Raw genomic sequence first — 19197 nt, forward strand, 5'->3', positions numbered from 1 at the left:
CCAAACAGACCAGCACAGGCTACAGATGATTCACAGTCAAGTTCGTTTCTGTTTATTTAACACAGGATGGAAGCTTCCAGAATCCTAAAACTCTAAAATTCGTATGTCCCTGCAGATTCTTGGAAAGAAGGGAAGAAACACTCTTCCAACTCTGTCTGTCCTTCTCATTACCCACAGGAACACTGAAATGTGACGCAAACTGAGAGCTCTCCAGCAACTTTTAATGGAGGAAATAAAGGACTGCTGGCATTGAGGAAGTGGTGAAGCCAGGCTGAGGCGATGGCTTGGTGAGAACGAACGTCAGTAGCTTAGGCATGAGGACCATGCACCTTAGGCACCAGCACCTTTATTAATAGCTGGTTGTGGTTACATGTCTGTCTGATAAAGTCAACACTATATGGGGTGGACAGGAGGATTACTGGGGTCTTCTGGCCACAAATCTCAGACCAAGTTCAGTGAGAGACTCAGACTTAGAAGATTAAGGATTCTCAACTTTCATGTACTAGATGTACTAGTACACAAATATGCCCAAGCAACATAGCTGTCACACATGTGTTCTCTCTCTCTCTCTCTCTCTCTCTCTCTCTCTCTCTCTCTCTCTCTCTCTCCCTCTCATTAAAATACAGTCATAACCCCCAGTGAAACTTTACAACACCAAGGCTATGTATCCTCTTCTCTAAAGAGGCTTCAGAGTAGATAGTAGTTTAGTGTTTCAAATTTTGATGTAAAATGTTCCCAGGGATCAAGTGCAGGAAACACTCTGTTCCTCTGGCTGGGGGACTGCTTTGGGAGGTTGCACAGCCCATGGGACTGGCATAGCTAGCAGAGGTGAGTCACTGGGATTGTGCTTGAAGGTGCTATCCCGTTCTGGTCTCAGGCAAAGCCCTTGCTTTTTTATCTTCAAAGACACAAGCAGTCTCTGCCACATTCTCATGCCACCATGATGGATAAGTATCCCCTGAAACTGTGGCCCAATCCTTGCCTCCCTCATGTTGCTTCTGTCCAGATTTCTGTTACAACTATGGAGGGAAAGGACCCATACAGTGTGTTCCATACTAATAACAACAGTATTCACTTTCCTACATGCTCTCCTTAGCTGTGATACTCGGTCACTATTCTATGTCTTTTTGTTACAAGAGAATACAATGTCATCAATAAAGAAAATAATCTGGAGTCAGCTGCCTCCATTCAAATTCTCAAATCCAATCCCCCTCCTGACATGACTATGTTACTTTATTTCCATGATTGGGTTTCCTCATCTATAGGATGAGCCCTAGACACAGGAACATTTAATAAATAAATATCTGCTTTCAGTATTTCTCCCAAATGCTTTGTTTTTATTAATGTTTCAATAAATGTTCCAAATAAACATTGCATTTTAAAGTCATAATAGTGTAATTTTCAAGATTGTTTATTTGCATGTTTCCAGTTAGCATACAGGTTTTAACTCTTGTAGTGCATACAGATAGGGGTTTTTTTGTTGTTGTTTTTTTTTTTTTTTTTAGTTAGGTTTGGTTTGGGTTTTTTTTTTTGTTTTGTTGTTTTGTTATTTTGTTTGGTTGGTTGGTTTTGAGGAGGCCCATTTGTAATGTGAAACCAGTGATGTCAAAAGGCAGAGTCATTGGGGAATGGCTATGATCTAAATATATTGTATTCATGTATGAAATTAGCAAAGAGTAAACAGGCAAACTAACAAACAAAACTTCAAAGGCCAAATAGAAATGACAACATTCAGTCTCAGCAGGGAACTATCTCGTGCTTCTCGGACGCAGTCATTTGGAACATATTTCATAATCTCATAATTCATTTAATAGAAAACCAGGAAAATCATGAGTTCAGGATATTATGCCCAAAGGGCATGTACAGGTGACATTTTACACACAACATAAATAAGACAAAGTAAGCACACAGTTAACTTTCTTTCCATGAACACATTACAAAACTGCCGGTCAGGACAGGACCTTTCCTTGAAATGTTTGATGCAGAATATTAGCTGGCCCATCTCATCACAGCAAGCTCATAGAGAAGGAATGGAAAGCCTAGAGTAATCTTTATCGCAACATCATCTCATGGGAGAGCCCAGTGATGTTCGAATTACACAGCCGACAAGCCCGTGGGCAAAGACCCCTTCAAAACACAACACCAGGCCCAGCTCTATCATGAAACTGATGTGCTGGGGAGAGAGACTTTTCAACAGGGGTGGGCATGCATCATCCTTAGAATCCCTGAGATATCACTGACTTCAAATAGGTTCCCAAGATCAGATAGATGGTCAAGTGGCTGGGAGTTCAGGCCTGGGGCTGAAACTGCCGTAACTTCCCTTCAAAGCCTAAAGTGGAAACTTAGCTATAGATGTTCATTTTCTTAAGAGGAAGGATTATGTTTTAAAATTAAGCTTAGCTAGAAACACACACATAATTAACCACAGGGAAATGCAGTGTTCTAATAGACCCTAAAACATTTCACCATATACCAATAGCTATGATATAATTGTAATCAAACATAGAGTATATGGATCCTCAAGAGAGAAGGTTTAGCAGATTGTATTTGCATACAATATTCCTTTGATGAAATTATATCTTAATTACACGCAAGTCAAAACTAACTCCAGGGTTAGAGAGAGTCAGTAAGAGTCTACGATGTAAAATACTGGTTTCAAGTGCTGGCTACTCATGAATAAGGAAAATGACAGATGCTACCTAACATACCCTGAGCTAAGGACAGTCACTTTGGAAAACTCTTCTTCACTACTGACTTTATTGAACATAAACATACCATCTGATTGCATACTTCGTCCTAAATTTTTTACATCTAGTATTTCATATTTCATCCAATATTTTATCACTGGTGCATATTTCCCAGGTGGCCATGGTACATTCAGGAATTTATACAGCAACATTGTCTTAATAACCTCAAGGAGAGAAACAAGCCAGTGTCTCTCAAGGGCAAAACATGTAAATTAATTATGGTTCATGCCATGGACTTCAATGCTGGACAGCAAAGAAAATCAGCGAAGGGCGGTAACGTGCAGAGTGGATGGCCATGACCAATACGAGGCTGCGGATGGGAATTTAGACACAAAGCAATCTAGTGTATCTAAATTTCCAAAAGGAGGCAAAGTAAATTTCGATCGGGAAGAAAGAACTCAGTTGTCTTCAGTTAGAGAAGTGAGAGCACACACTGAGAGCAGTTAGAAGAGGCATTTGGGGGTTGGAGTGCTGAGTTTTGGGGTTTGGTCGTGGTTCTTAAGGGTACCCAGTTGACCCTGAGTCCACCGATCTGAGATCCTGAGTTGCACACCACTTGGCAAACGTGGGCAATTATCAGTAAGAGCAAGAAACGAAAGTTAAGAAAGGGAGGCTTCTTTTGTGTCTTGCAGTAGCTCTGCCTCTGTTAGTCTGCTGCAGAGCAGACCCAGAGTCCTGTGAGCCACAGAAAATTATTTTCTCACAGTACCAGAGGCTGAGAATGAGGCTTAGGTGCATGGCTACTGCCTTGCTGGGCCTTCATGGTATATACCGTCCCCCTGCTAACTCTTTATCTCTTAAGGCCACGGATACCAAACTAAGACCCCATAATTATTATTTGACCTTTCTGACCCCTAGGAGGACACCATCTTTGCCTCAGTCACAGCACGTGATATTTTAGGAGAAGCCACTAACCTGAAACAAGTTCCCTGCTTTTCTACTAGTTCTCCCAAAATGAGAAAGATCGTAATAGTGTTCTCTATCCTAAATTGTCACAGCTCCGGCTTCTAAACTATTTAAATATCAGTATTATTATTAAAAGTAGCCATTTCCCAGTTTTTAAAGCCTGTATACCATAAAAATACCCTATCTAAAAGAACCACAATTTTAAGTTTTCCAGCATTACATAAATTATTTGCAAATCAAGGATCATAATGAATCTAATTGCATTATTCTGTTCCGTTACGCTGTTACAATCTGCATGCACTAGAACATATCTGAGATCCTAGATACTTAGGATGCTGAGGGAGGGGAATGATTTGAGATCATGAGTTCAGTACCAGACTGAGTAATATAGCAAGACTCCATTTTAGAAAAGGAAGAAAAAGAAGGAAATAAATCCTAGTTTTAGTGACCAGACCTTCTTTTAGTATGAATTATAAATGCTCCAAGCCACAGACAGGTACATTACCCGGCATCAGCACAAGCCACGGGACTTGTTTAGTAAACACGTTCTAACAATACGAATAACATATTCACGCTATATAATAACCTCGCATGATTGCACTTCTCATCAGCCATAGTCTCCCCATCCACCTCTATCAGGGATCTAACCACGTCACAGTAGCTTTTGCTTAATTTCCTATGGCAACAAAATATGAATGTGGTTGCAATGGAGATTCAATTGTCAAAACAAAAACGTAATTTCCAGCTACAGCCCCTGCCAAAACCACTAGCCTTTGCTCTGGGATGATGTGAGCGGGTTTCTGAGGAGCTGTTTGGATGAGTCCTGCCCCAGCTCTGTGCCACACAGCACACCTCTCTCCACTGAGATTCTAACAGAAGACCTCTACCCATTGACTCTTTTCACTGGAATTCGTTTTGCCTTCTTTCATGCTCACATGTGTTTTGGCCATCTATAGCTGCATTTAAATGATTGAACAGTTTCCTGAATCGCTCATAATTGTGTCTCAAGCAAACATACGTCTCCAAGAATCCGATGTCAAAAAAAGACAAATCTAGTTCATTTACATGCAGCACAGAAATCCCCTCGCTTCCTAGGAATCAAGCTCTCCAGTTTTCATACAAGAGGAACACATGGCAAAAGGGACACCACTGGGAAAAAGGGTTGGCCTTTCAATAAAGAGCTTACATGAGCGACGATAGATCCATATTATTAATTCTGATTCATTACAATGTGCTCACTCAAAACACCTCAGTTTCCGTTTTCACCCACTTTCCACAAGCGGCATGGCTTCATCTGCGGCCTCTTAGAGGTGCCTGCTTTACATGAACCAATGTCCGACCTGCTGTGATGATGATTTCAAAGTTCTAGAGTTGAATTCTCCAGGTTCAGGCCCATTACCCCAAGGACAAAATAGCCCAAGCCCAAGTTGGGGCTTGACACAGAAAAGGCTTTGGGTACCTTCCCTTTAATCAGCTAAGCTAAATAACTATAGTCCAGCCCCTTTAGGCATCCTGGGAACACCAATACCAGTTCTGTGTGTGCTACATCAGAGCAGTGTACGTACCATGAGTTTTTAACACCATGCCCAGCTCTCTGACACCAGCGGAACACTGACCTAGGATGGGCCACACCTGGCTTGATCTGTTTCTTTCAAACACGTTTCCCTCCTTCTTAATCTATTAACTTTCTTTGACATCCTGCAAGCAAAACAAATCCCAGCTGGTACAAGTCAATTTTCTTCACTTGCCTAAGAGTTTCTTGAACACGCATTTGGCACAGTTAAACAGTGTAAGAGGGGACCGATGGCCAAAGGGATCACCTTTGCCTATATAAGGAAAGCACATGGAGTCAGTACCGATAGGCACAGCGGGCAAGCAGGTATAAGGCCTACGGTGGTCTACTGCAACAAATGAACCTGAATGAAACTCTAGGGAGCAATGTCACAGAGAGTCATCAGACTTAACTGGGATGGAGAGGGGTCAAGATTTATGATCTCCAACAAAACCAAAAATAAAACACAAAGGATCAAACCAGGATCCATAGAAGACTCTCTTGCCAAACACACTTGGGGCAAGAGCTTAGTCTGGGCTTGTGATAAAAGACCCAAGAGGTAATAAAAACTGGTGACGTCCAAAGAAGCCAGTCAGTGTTTCCAATAGAATCATTGATCTTGGCAGTGAACGGCACCCACAGGGGATTATACACAGTCACTGGCCAGAAACTGACCACCAATCAGCTATGCTCTCTCTAATACTCTTCTCCCATCTCCAAGGTCGCTGCAAAGCACTAGGTGAAGTCACATGATCACCCACACACCGCATGAGGTGCACACCTCTATCTCATGCGGTGCTAATACTGACTCATAACCATGTCTTCCAGAAGGTTGACTACTGTGTGCCTTCTCCGGGACTTGAAGTACTTTCTGTTGCAACATGGCAGTGTTTGTTAGGCAGCTTGATGCTTTCTGCCGGTCGGGACCTTATCCCAACTTACCACCATGAAAACCGCTTCAGTGTCCACAAACAGCTAAGTTACATCCTGATGACATCACACGGTCTACTTAACCTTAGACATAGGGACCATTTAGACCAAAGGCAGCTTCCAAAGCCAAAGGAAGAAAAGGAACAAGAAAAATAAAAACGACAGCTAAAGAAATCCCCCTGCTGCCATGGCACATGGGGGGCATGGCTGCCCTCTTCCTGATGACCACCAAACCCCAAAACCCATTCCCCTTGCAGCACGTCTGTCTTTCAGTGAGAAGAACCACTCCATAATGAACTCCCCAACCCACTAGGCAAGAATGCAATTATTATTCAGAGTCGCACTTGAAGCATAAATATTTTCATTAGGACATTAAACTGCATGTGTTTCACTTCAATTTCAAGTAAAAATACTGCATAAATCTTCAGCGAGCGAATTTAAAACCACTTAAAGACCAAAAAAAAAAAAAGGATTTCGTTTTAAATATACTTCTCACCATCATGGACTGGAACCCTCGCTTACCTGCCGGACAAAGCTGTTGGAGGTAGTGTCTGAGGACGTGCTGCCATCCGAGCCTTTAAATCTGTTTTTCCTCCTGGCTCCTTTTCCGTATGACTACACAAACGAGACAGAGGGAAGGGACGGAAATGAGACGATTTAAATCTTCCACAGGAATCTAGACGTATTCAAGAAAGTCTCAGCCCAAAACGGTAATAAATTTGTTATTATGTGGGCATCGTTGGAAAATTAATGTTGGGGAACCATTAAAACTTCTTTCAGATCCCTAAGTACTTGGTTGGGGGTGAGTTCATGACAAAGTGCTTAGCAACGGGTAGTTACTTAGTAACTGAGGCAATGTATCTTCTTCGGGATACCTTAGGAGCCAGAGGAAAACCAGTAAAGATACAAGACTTTTTAAAAGGCATTCACAAACAAGAAATTAAAGGTAAGAACAGAAAAGTCAAACAGGGCTTCTCTCAGTAACAGAACTGAATTGGACACAAACATTTTACCAACACGCTTGCTTTTTCTATTCTATTTCTGTGCTATAGTTCATAGTCAGAGCTCTGGCAATAAACCATGCATGATTTGATGTGAATTCTAAGGATATAGAGAAAGTCACTGCAAGTATTAGACATGAAAATGTCTACATTTCTACATTCCTACAGCTTTGAGGAAAATAAAATTTATTCTTCCATCCAATGTGTATGAATGAAAACAGTTCAGCATTTGAATATATATATCACTTTAATACACACATATATGTACATATATGTACATGCCTATAGCATATATGTTGATCAAATTCTTTAATTTTCAAGCATCACTGTTATCCTCAGATGTGATTATAATAAAAGAGTTTTTCACATGTTTGTTTTTAAGTATTAAATGAAATGAAGATCTCTAAGTGTAATTCAGTGGTAGAATGCTCACTGAGCATGTGTGAGGGACACACACACACACACACACACACACACATGCACGCATGCACTCACACACAGAGAGACAGAGACAGAGAGACAGAGAGAGACAAAGAGTTATTTATAGAATTTAGGGTAAGATCTAGCTCATGGTAAGTGGCCAAATATTATCCAAAAAGGGAAAGCCACAGAAGGGCTGGAAAATGGAAGGGAACAGGCTAGGCTGAAAGACACAATATCAGTTATTGTTAGGTTTATAGAGAATTCACCACATGATCAATAGTTATAAAAACTGCCTTTTTAAAATCACCATATTCAGGTTCTGAAAGTGCTACCCGATTATGTTTTATTATTTATAAGTTTTTATAAAACCAAAACACCTTATAAAGCATAACGCATGCAGTCCTTCTGCAGGCTGAAATCTATTGTGAGCATTTGTGACCTGAGTCACTGAAATGGATTTGCCATCAGTGCAAGTGTGGTGCAATATTAAAGAAAAAAAATTCTTAAATATGTTTGCTCTGTTCCAGGCATCTAAGGGCTTTATGTAATACAGGCGTGTTTCCATGGCGTCTGATTAATTCTCAACTTGGTAAAAGGAGAAGGGAGCTGGGCTGGGCTTCTGTGTGACACATGAGGTTCCCCTCACTTCTCAGCTTATTCTTCTTACTTATATAAACATTGTCTGGTAAACTGTTGAAAAATAACATTCTTTTAACGCTCTTCCTTTTCCAATTATTATCTAAGGGTTTGGACAAAGCCATCTTACCATGCCAAAGAAGGCTACAATGAGGTATGAAATTCCCCTGAAATTTTAAAAGTTGCATTATTCCATATGGAAAACTACTTACTATTTTAAAAGAATTTCATAAGGCCTGACATGTTTCTTTAGGATGCTTGGGAGCAGTCTATCTAAAGCACATTATTTAGCCTCATGATGAATACGTTATCTTTGAGAACAAAGGCAAAGTCTAATCTTATTGTTCCTTTCTTGTCTCTTTTGGTACCCATTTGGAATACCTAGAAAATAGAGATTCTATTCTTGTTTACTTTATCTTTTTAAATGTGCTTGCTCTCCTCATTTGCTTGGGTGTCTTAATGTTTCCTGGCTGTTCACAATTGCACAGTCTGCCCTGTGAGAATAGAGGATGAAAGGTAAAGATGCTTGGTCACAGGGAAGGCTGCTGTTCTGAGAGGGAGGGGGAGGGAGGGAGGGAGGAGGGAGGGGGGGAGGAGGGAAAGGGGGGAGGGGACAGGGACAGGGAGGACAGGAACAGGGACAGGGACATGGAGAGGGAGAGGAAGAAGGAGAAGGACAAGGGGAGGGGAAAGAACAGGGAGAGAGACAGGGAAATGGATAGGGAGAGGGAGAGGGACAGGGCAGGGAGAGGGACAGGGAGATGGAGAGGGAGAGGGACAGGGGCAGGTAGAGGGACAGGAAGAGGGAGAGGGACAGGGAGAGAGACAGAGAGAGAAAGGGAGGGAAGCATGAATGAACTAAAGAATGAAGGAAAAGACAGACACATTCAAAACTTGACATTAATTTTTCAATCTCTTGACAACATCATTCACAAACATTATCTTAGATATACTTAGCTTTCAACAGAATCTATTTGCTATAAAAATGTCAGGTCTCAACTGTTTTATACATAGTTTATATGCTAAAAATTTAGCGTACTAAATTATATACACACTGTTACTTTTTAAATCGTTATGCATGACTAATGTGTGTGTATGGTGTGTGTGTGTGTGTGTGTGTGTGTGTGTGTGTGTAGGTTTGGGTCCATACGTGTTGGGTTAGATGATGGCCTCCTCGGGTATCATCAGTTCTTACCTTCTGTGTTCTTTGAAACAGTGTCTCTTGTGGTATGCAGCAGTGGACACCAGGCTAGTTGGCCCATAGCTTCTGTGGATTCTCCTGTCCCCTCCTCCCTTCTCAGGGCAAGAGTGCCAGGATAACAGCTATGTGCCACTGGGTCCTGTTTTACATGAGTTCTGAGGATTCAAACTCAGAACTAATGCTGTAATGGCGAGTGCTTTCCCCGCTGGGCCATCGCCCTAGACTGCCCTAGGAGGCACACATATCCTTACGGAGTGACTAAGAGCATAAATATTTTAAATGCCATCCTGTTATAGATGGTTGCTACTCAGTACATGTCATATTTATTGGAGCCAAAATAAACACAATATGCTCATTTATACCTCAATCCTGCTATTTTATTCATCTCAGCCTAACAATTTTTTTCTACTGTCTAAGGGCCCACTCCACAGAAATTATACTATAAATCTCTCCTGGGACCGATGTCTGGAGAGCTCATAGGCCCTAGAGGAGAACCCACTATTATTGTTTAGCTAAATAGAGAGTGTTCAGCCTTAAGAGGGAAATCTCCATCACCTTCCACCACCTAGACCAAAAAACATCCCAGAATTAGAAATAGAAAGAATGTAAGAGATAGGGGTTCAGGAGGAGTGCTACCAAAAAAAAAAATGTCTTCAGGACATGACCTTGTGAGGCATTCAGGAACTCACTTCAGCTTTGATTACCTGCACAAAACCTGCACAAGACTGGGCTCACCAACATGTCGTCATATAACGGCAAGGGCTCTCAATACCCCATCCCTCCCCAAGGGATTATAAATACCTAATGATGGTGTGAGGAAGGGTGTCACTTCTTCAGTAGTGTAGACTCTGGTAAGTCACTTATGCTCACAAAATCAATCCTAACTAAACTCAGGGAGGCACATGCACACACAGAAAGGCAGGAATGTGGGAGGAGGATGTCTCGGGAAGAGGAAATGAGAAGGAGACAGAGTAATAGGGGCAAAAATACTACAGCCCACTGTTATGCATGTACTGATCGGTGCAAAAGTAAAAACGGTTTCCTTTAATCCAATGCTTATTTCAAATTAAGCCCATTTTGCCTGAAATGGTTTGCCTTTTAAAATTCTGTTATATCCTGGAAAATAAAGGCTAACATAAAGAAAGTATAAAGATGGCGGGGCCTTCTCCCCAACTGAAGGGCTAGTAAAAACTAACCAGCAATTGGTTGACTGTACTTGGAAAGAAACCACATTTTCTTGAGTTTTTACTTTAGGCCTTGGTATCTGCATACACAATGGTCTCTCGATGCTAACTGGCAGCTCTCTGACAACCGAAGACTTCAGACAGTAAAGAGTGAGAGCAGCCCATGTTAAAGGGAGGAAGAGGGAGAAAGGAAGCAGGATTGGCTACTGTCCAAAGGCTACAGTCCTTCCTGGACCGCCCAGAACAGTCACTCATCTCTACTCTGAAAGTGTTGACAAGCAGCTACATAAAACTAAATTGTGCTGTCTTAGTAAGGGAGAGGTACATAATTAAATTGTCTAAACACACTAACGATTTCAGAAATTAGGATAACATTAAGACATTTACACAAACATATTTTAAAAGATACTCAAACCACATCATGTTCTGAATACCAGCTTCATGTGGGTAAGTCTGCAACACTGGAAGATAAATGCTCGTGTTTGCAGAGGTAGTTAAAGTGCCACTTTTGACTGAGTGAAGGGGACAGTAGTAGTTAATTGTGGAGATTTCTGAAGGGCAAACAAAGTTGTCATGGCAGCCCCTGCACAGCGTTAAGAAAGATGTGTGTGCTTGACGGTCTTACATGACAAATCGCTCTCATGGGGGAAAATGCTGATGCGTAAAGTTAGTTTTCTTCCCCTGAGTTAGTAGTTGCTGATATTCCTCCCTTTGAGTTTCAGAAATTCATCATCTTTGGGACAATAACAACGAGATGACCAGAATTTTCTAAGAGGGATCCACTAAGGCCCCCCTGTTTACAGATACTTGACTGTGAACCAAGTCCTTGGGTCCTTTACGAGGTGAGAAGTAGCCGAGAAGCCCCCTTAGGAAAAGGGGAACACAGTTGGTTTTTACACTGGCCAGCTTACACAAAGGGAGAAAGGATCAGGAGGTAACACCAAGATAACTCTTTGGCATAAATTGTAGCAGGTAGAGCAGTGAAGAAGGGTTTGTACTGGAAGGGCAAATCCAGTGGGTTTAACCCAGTGAGGGCTGGACCAGGAAAGGAAGATGGGGAAAGGCCAGGGGCAGGGTGTGTCCTTTTTTCATAATATCAGGTTTGGAAAGGTTTCTGAGAATTGCTTTAAGCAGGATCATAAATAATTGTAACTCTCCATAGTTGTAAAAATAATATTCAGTGCTTGCCATCTGTGGTTAATAAAATATAAACACGTCTGAGGGTCACACAAATAAAGAGGGCTTCCCCCTTGCTTGCCCACGGGGTTAACGCATTTGGCTAAATGTTGCCAGGAAAGGTCAAGATGGCATACTGTGTGTTTCAATAGAGTCAAAGGCATCAACAGGTAAATTATACATCAGGAAGGTAGACTGCGAATGTAGATCTACCACAGAGTGCTTTCCTAGAATGTACACAGCTCTAGAGTCCACCCACAGCCCCACAAATTAGAGATGGGGTGTCGGGGTGCTGGGAGCGGGGAGGGAAGAACAGCGGACGGAAGGGCTCACACTAATAGAATAACTAAAATTTGTCTCAGTCAGATTAGTACTTTGGAATTCTGAAAACACCTTCTGAATTTCTGATTGACGTGTTTTTTCAATTTCTCCAAATAAAACCCTGACGCTAATACCTACAGCACAGGAAACCAGCCACTACGTTTGGAGACTAAACAAGGCTGAAGCACACAGGATAAGGACCTAAGTGTGTTTCTGGGAAGCACAGCTAACTTGTTTCAAAGGCACTGGAAGGCAGGCTGCCATTCTTTTTTGATAAAGCCCCTTGCTCTAACAGCTCAGGATGGTGCTGTAACCAGACTGTTTCTATGGTGTGCTGAAAGGCAGCTGGGGAACTGGCTGGGGCGGAACCGGCTGGGATCTGTTGCTAGGAGCAAAACAAACAGGCCCCTTGCTTACTGTCCTTCATTGTCAGGTGTGACTGGAGATGCTGGCTGCTGGCTCGGCTCTTTGAGGCCTAATTTGCAGAGCGCCTGTCTGTTCTGTTTCTAGCCCATTTCCTCTTCTGTCACCATCCAATTTCCAGTCCTTCTCACCAGCTCCCCAGCCACCCAGCCCACCAGGAACATTCCTATTCCCTAGAGAAGGACCAGCTACAATGTTTAGACTTATGCTGTCCAACAAGAAAGTGTACTGCCTACATAATACATATTCTCTAGTAGCCACAGGAACAGGGGAAATTAATTATAACAATGTATTCATTGTATTCAACTCAGCAAACCAAAAGGTAGCATCCTTTCAATATGTATTTAGTTTAGGAATTATTTTTGGAGATGTGTCTTGTCTATTATTTGCCCAGTGAGTTTTTGAAATATAGTATGTGTTTCACAAGGACAGCACATCTCAGATTGGGCTAGCCACCTATCAAGTGACCAAAGACCAGAGGGAGGGAGCTAGCACCTAATACAGTCAACCATCCTTTTTGGAACTTGGAGAGCCCAAGGAAAACCTCGACTTTCTGGCTTTAGTTATCCTCTTATATTATCCAACTGTTATCTAAAAACTAGTCTGCTGAAATCAGAACTTTTAAGATTTGTGCTGGCATGACCTTGTACCTCTCACATAACAAATATACCACTTTGTTCCTGATGGCAAACTTGGACGCAGAGCTCAGATGGATAAAGGTATTCTATCTCCTTAGGCAAAACATGATAAAGGGCTGAGAAGTCTTTGTGAATCTGTATCTTCCCCTTTGTTCATAAGACTGTAATCCTGATTATTAAAAGTAAAAGAAGCAACATGAAGCTAGTGATGGGTGAGATGTTGATTTGTGAATAGAGGTTCTCCTTGTATATTTCTGGGGAGAATTTCTTTTATTTAGTACCTTCAAGAAAAAGTACAAAACCCACCCCATCCCCAGAAAAATGGAAAAGAAAAGGAAATTGAAATAGGAAAAGGTGAGGGCAAGATACTCCCAGGACAGCCTTCTTTCTCAGGTAGAATTTACAGGCAATGTTTTCTGCTCCAAGACTGAGTGGCTTGCCAAGTTTCATAGGAGTCCTAAGATGGCAGGATTTAACAGTGTAACTCTGCCTTCACATAATGCTTGTAAGATAAACACAGTTGAAACAAACTTTCTTTCAATTTTAGGAGCCCTCAAAAGCAGATGATGAACATTGAAGCCTCACTTGGCATATGCTTATTTACAAAATCCATTCCCCATTTCCTCTCTATCCAATATCAGTAGAGCCATGTGCTAATTCGTCTGTCTTGGTCTTTGAAATGTCTGGGGCCTAGGCCTAATGTAGCCATGGCCTTTTGTCTCTTTTGAGTTTAGATATTATTAGCCCTTGCCCAAACTGTTGTAAACCTCCTCTTCTTGCCACTCTGCCTCTGTTCCCCCGGGCTATCCTAGAGAACATTCTCTGAGGATCTACCCAGTGATCTGTCACATGGCTCCTTCTCTGAACCCTTTTCCCAGATCTCTGTAATTCAAAGGCTCCAAGATATGGCTTCAAATTGCCCTGTCAGCCTGATGCCTGGCATTACCAAGTTAATCCCTTCCTGCTCTCTTCGATCTCTGGAGATTACAGATGCCTCCCATAGAGAAGACGTCTAACTCCTATGATGGAATGTGGCTCCCATGATGTCTTCCAAAGTTTCTGTTGAAATTTAGCTCATGCTCCAAGTGTCTTTTCAAATGTCAGCTCCTCTGTCAAGTATTGCTAATAAGTCAAGACTCGTGACCTTTACTCTTTTTAACTCCTGGGATTCTTGGGTAGAACCACCCACACAAATGTCCCGTTTGTCACTTACGCAACTACAGGCATATAAATTCTTTGAAGGGAGAAAATTGTACCTGTTCACATTAGATTAATTTCCAATTGCAGTCGTACACTGGGTATTTGTTGTCTTGCATTTAATTAGAAATAATTAGGTAAAATTACTTCTCTTATCTGAATACAGTTCTTTTTTTTATCCTTTCGATTTATCAGCACTGACTTCAATTGTCAAAATTTCAAAAAATAGGTTTTTAGCACAAAAAAAAAAACTTTACCAAAAAAAAAAAAAAAAAAAAAAAGGAAAGAAAAGAAAAGAAACTGAAGAAACTTCCAAGAGAGACCTCTATTTCTGTCTCCTCTCAGGCCTTCATCTCTGCACAGCTGAGGCCTCTGGGGTACATCTTTTACCCTGGTCTCAGCTGGCAAGCAAGTATCAAGATAAAATCAGGAGCCTAAACCAAACGTGAGCCCCGAGGTTCAAATTCAGATCCTCTGGCAGAACCGGGCCGAGAGTGCTCTGGTTAATTACTGGTCTCCGTTAGGCCTGTCAGCCATACCCAGGCCTGACTGAAGCCTACCTGTTTTACCACCAGGAAGACAATGGATTTCTGATTTGTAAGCTCAAGTTGACCACACTTCTCCCCTATTGCTAATGTAAACTGTGCATTCTAAGGTAGAACTTGCAGTTTCCAATAGTTAAAGAAAGTTTAAAAAAAAAAAAAAAAGTCGGCAAGATGGCTCAGCAGGTAACATCACTAGTCAGGAAGCCTGAAGATCCGAATTCAATTCCTGAGATCCACGTAGCTGAAGAAGAGAGCCCCTTGGCCTTCTGTAACTTAACCTCTGACCTGGCACACGCAACCTTTCAGCTTGTACACACACGAACACACGTAAATCAGTAGCAGCATGCAAATACACACACACACACACACACACACACACACACGGTAGGGGTTCAGCAGAGTTGGAATTATACTACATGGAGTTACCACTGACACAGTACAGAAATACTGCTGTTCGTTGTCGTCTGCCAGAGTGGCGGCAACATATTTGTGACCTTTCTCGGAACGCCCCACTCCTACCCCTCTGCTGCACAGTAAGCACTCGTCCCGGTGTATTTTATGTTATGTGTTATTTATGTACACAGACATCACAATTTACCACCTGGCAAAGGTGGGCTTGAAATCAGCAAGACAAAGCCATTAAGCAGAGGAGAAACATTCTCTCCGACTCACCCTAACCTCTTCCCAGCACTCTCCAACTAGCCCAAGTGTAAGGTTTGAAGGCTTTTGAAGGATACAAGTTGAGGGACTCCTTTCTGCTCTTTTCTGCCCAGATCTGGGGGTGTCTGGAATCCCTACTGTACCTGCCAAGGCTTTCCGTAAAAGCCACCTTATCACACACGCCTACAACCAACATCTCCTATTTCACAATGAGCAGCGGAACAGGATTTTTCCAGAAACCGCTAATACTCATCAGAGAAAGGGACCCAGGAGCAGCTAGAATGGCTTGCCATTTCGGGGTAAACAGAAACAAAAACTTTCTCATCCCGAGCACTCTGCTCTCTTCTTAGAGCTAAGGTACAAGGGTCCGGGCAAACCCTGGCAAAGGGACAGTTGAACTGTCTGGGTGGCACAGCCCCCTAGGTGCCGAGGGGGTTGGGGCTGCGCTCCGGAGACAAGGCAGAAGGTTCCACGCCCACCTTGACCCCCGCATAGTACCCCACCTCCCCGCCTAGCTTCCAAAGGAGACCACCAGAGGCAGCCGCGGAAAGAGCGATGCAGGATACAGATCCCTTTCCCGCCCGCCCGAACTCACGATCTTGAGCCGGTCCAGTCCACTCGCCTGGTCCATGGCTCTCCATGTGCTTCTCCCGGGCAGGGGCGCGGACGGCCGAGCGGCGCGGCCCGGGAAAAGCCGGGGCGGAGCGGCAGGTCGTCCTTGCCCCTTACCACTGGCTTTTCAGAAAGCAGAGGGGGGAAAAAATGGAAGCCGGAGCAGAGCCGGGGAAAGGCGCGCAGGGGCAGGGTCCCCAGCAGCCCGGAGATGGGCGGGAGGAGGTGGCGAGGAGACCAACGCAGGAGGGGGAGGCGCGGTCGGCGATCAGGGAGAGGAGGCTGCGGGGGGGATGGGGTGGGGACGGAGGTCGGGGCTCTGAGGCTCACAAAGCCAGCAGAAGGCGCGGCGCTGTGGCTACCTGTGCTCCGAGCGCCCCCGCGGGAGCCGCGCTCTCCAGCAGCTCCATCTGGCTCTCCTGCGCCACCGCCGCTATGGGAGGCGACTTGGACGTGTCGCTTTGGACCATCGGCGAAAAGTCGACTCCAAGGCTGCGGGTCCCTCCTCCACGCCCCAGGTCCCCTGCTCCTCTTCGCCCCACGATCGGAGGTTCTCAGTGCGCGGGACGACGCTAGAGCATGTTGCAAAGCCTAGAGGCGGCGGCGCGGGCACGCGGCTGGGTGGCCCGGGCGAGGGGCACCCGCTCTTTGGAGCTTCTGGGCCGGCGAGCGGCCGAGACTGGGACTGCGGGGCGGGCGGGCTCCAGGGAAGGTCCCCGCCAGGAGGAGGGCGCTCCGGGAGCACGAGCCAGGGGGAGGCGCGTCGGAAAGCGAGAGTGACAAGCCACCGCCACTCTGAAAAGTTCTTTGCGGGAGGCGCGGGCCGCGTGGGCTCCGACTCAGCTGCCGCCGGTCGCGGTGGCACGGGCGCTGGAAAGTTTTCGAAGCCACGAGAGCCAGCCAGCCGGGGCTCCCTAGGGAGGTAACTGGCCGTGCAGCTCAGCTCACCTCCTGGTCCCGGGGTCCACAGGAGGGAAAAGAGCCACACGGTTGGTTCCTAAATTAAAAGTCTCCATGATCCAGAAAAGGCTGCAGACAGACCCCGAACCTTTTCAAGAACGTGAGTGGAGAGTCAGAAAGCAAGTGCCATTGAAGAACTAAGACTTCCTCTCACTTGGACCTGACCTGACCTGACAGGTGGTTCAAACCCACTACACCGGTACCCTAGCTTTTTGGCTTGTGATGACCTGTTCTGTTTTGTTGTCTTTGCTAGCAGACAACACCCCGCGTTCCTCCTCCGCAGTTGAGAAGTTTTAGTATGACCCTTGAGACAAAAATAGGCACCTTTTTTTTTTTTCAAAAAAGACCCCGAAATGCTTGGTTGGCGGGTAAAACCAGAATGGTTTGCTTGTAGTTGGATCGGTGGGGAGATAGGATATGGATAAGGGAACCATGATCAGTGTACATTGGGTGAACTTTCAATTAAAAACAAAGAAACTAAATGGAGGGGGGAGGAGGTGGAGGAGGAGAGTGGAGGAGGAGGAGGAGGAGGAGGAGGAGGAGGAGGAGGAGGGAGGAGGAGGAGGAGGGAGGGAGGAGGAGGAATTATTTTACATTCTAGTATTGGTTTGCTTTGAGTGGTGCTTTAGTTTGACAACCTTTCTTGCATTGAAAAATCTACATACAAATTTTCTAGGTAGCAATCGCCGAGTAGAAACACAGCATAACAGTTGTGCAAGCTGAAGTACACGCAGAGACCTTTTTTACAAAGGTAAACTTTGTATACTGTGTTTGACTATGATGATGAAATACAGTGCCTTGTTCTTCTTAAGCTGAGCTGTTTTAATTAAGCAGATGTCTACCGTACACTGGATTGAGCAAGAGGTTTTTTTTTTTTTTTCAGATCTAGACATGTTTAAAGATTTAAGCATATACAAAGTGCCATTGGTTTTCCAAATCTTCAGTCTTAATGCCATTCTGTTACTAATGTTAAATAAGACCAAAGTATTGGCTTCCTTTTATTTTAAAACCGGGATTGGGGTGGGGGTGGGGTGACCTTATTCAAAAAGCAACAAAGCAAGGAGCAGAGTCTAGAGCATGAGATTCTATTTTTCCGGCCATGACAGCTTAGGGGCTTGTTAAGTTCATTAATGACAATTAGCAATGCTTTTATAGTTATTCCTGACCATGCATATATATGCATGTGAAAATTGGAAAGACATTGTTTTTCTTGGCAGTTAAATGTATCTCCTTCCAATTAAAACCTACCATCCATCCCTGGTCTGCTGACAGTAGGCTCACTCTCCTGACCCTGTTTCTTTAAGAAAACTGAGTTTTTTTGGGTCTGTAAAGTCTCAGGGACAGGGACAGTACTATATCCACTATACTGGAAACTCTGCATTGGGAGAGCCATGCTTGTCACTTGGGGTACTTTCAGAATTCAGCAATTGTACTCTAAGTTCTTTCGATATGTAATTAATAAAGTATAAATCAGGAGTCTGTGCCTCCAAATGACCACAGCCAATACAGATCAGGTCATGGTTTCGTGGTTGTACACACTCAGAAACTAGTTCATAGGCTTACTTCATGGATGATGATGAGTTTTAAAGTGGTTCTAGAAAACTACGGGTGTATCAGGGGTGTGAGGGCACATCTGTACTCCCAGCAAACAAACAGTAAGACACTTCTGGTTTAATGAGATGTAGTCTTTTCCCATCCCATCAGTCTGATATCTTAGAGAATACTTAATTACCTGTCACCGTCTTTCAGTTATAGCCATTTGGGAGGTGGAATTTTAGCTTTTCCTCAGATTTGTAAGAGAGCACAAACTGTTAGACCAGCTTTGGAAATAACTTTAAAATTAAGTGTTCTAATGTCAAAGGGTATGTATCATTTCCTATCATGAGTCCTTTAAGGTTATCTTCCTTTCTAGCACTCCTTGAAGGCAGCAGTTGGAGTGGCCACATTTCACCCTTAGGACTAAGGACAGTGGTCCATATTTGCAGTGCGTTGTGGGTAGAAAACATTTAGTATGTGGATAAATAGATGGATGGTGTATGGTCTGTCATCATGTGTTTTAAAGCATTGTGTAAACTCAAATGACAA

General features: G+C 43.6%; 1 protein-coding gene across 8 annotated transcripts in view; it reads right to left on the reverse strand.

Moving 5' to 3' along the window:
• The window catches only part of Cacnb2 (calcium voltage-gated channel auxiliary subunit beta 2), a 341467-nt gene extending 324627 nt beyond the window's left edge, over positions 1 to 16840 (reverse strand). For 4 of the 8 annotated variants that reach the window (XM_032884175.1, XM_032884174.1, XM_032884171.1 and 1 more), the window contains exons 1-2: positions 16515 to 16840; positions 6658 to 6750 (exon numbers count right to left, since the gene is read on the reverse strand). In XM_032884175.1, coding sequence (XP_032740066.1) covers positions 6658 to 6750; positions 16515 to 16622 — 201 coding nt within the window. In that variant the 5' untranslated portion in view covers positions 16623 to 16840. Of the gene's footprint in view, positions 1 to 6631; positions 6751 to 16135; positions 16400 to 16514 lie in introns of those variants that run through there. The other 4 variants (XM_032884179.1, XM_032884173.1, XM_032884172.1 and 1 more) reach the window with 4 other exon arrangements.
• Positions 16841 to 19197: the final 2357 nt, after the last annotated feature.

Source organism: Rattus rattus, chromosome 14 (genome assembly GCF_011064425.1).
Source record: "Rattus rattus isolate New Zealand chromosome 14, Rrattus_CSIRO_v1, whole genome shotgun sequence".
NCBI lineage: Eukaryota > Metazoa > Chordata > Mammalia > Rodentia > Muridae > Rattus > Rattus rattus.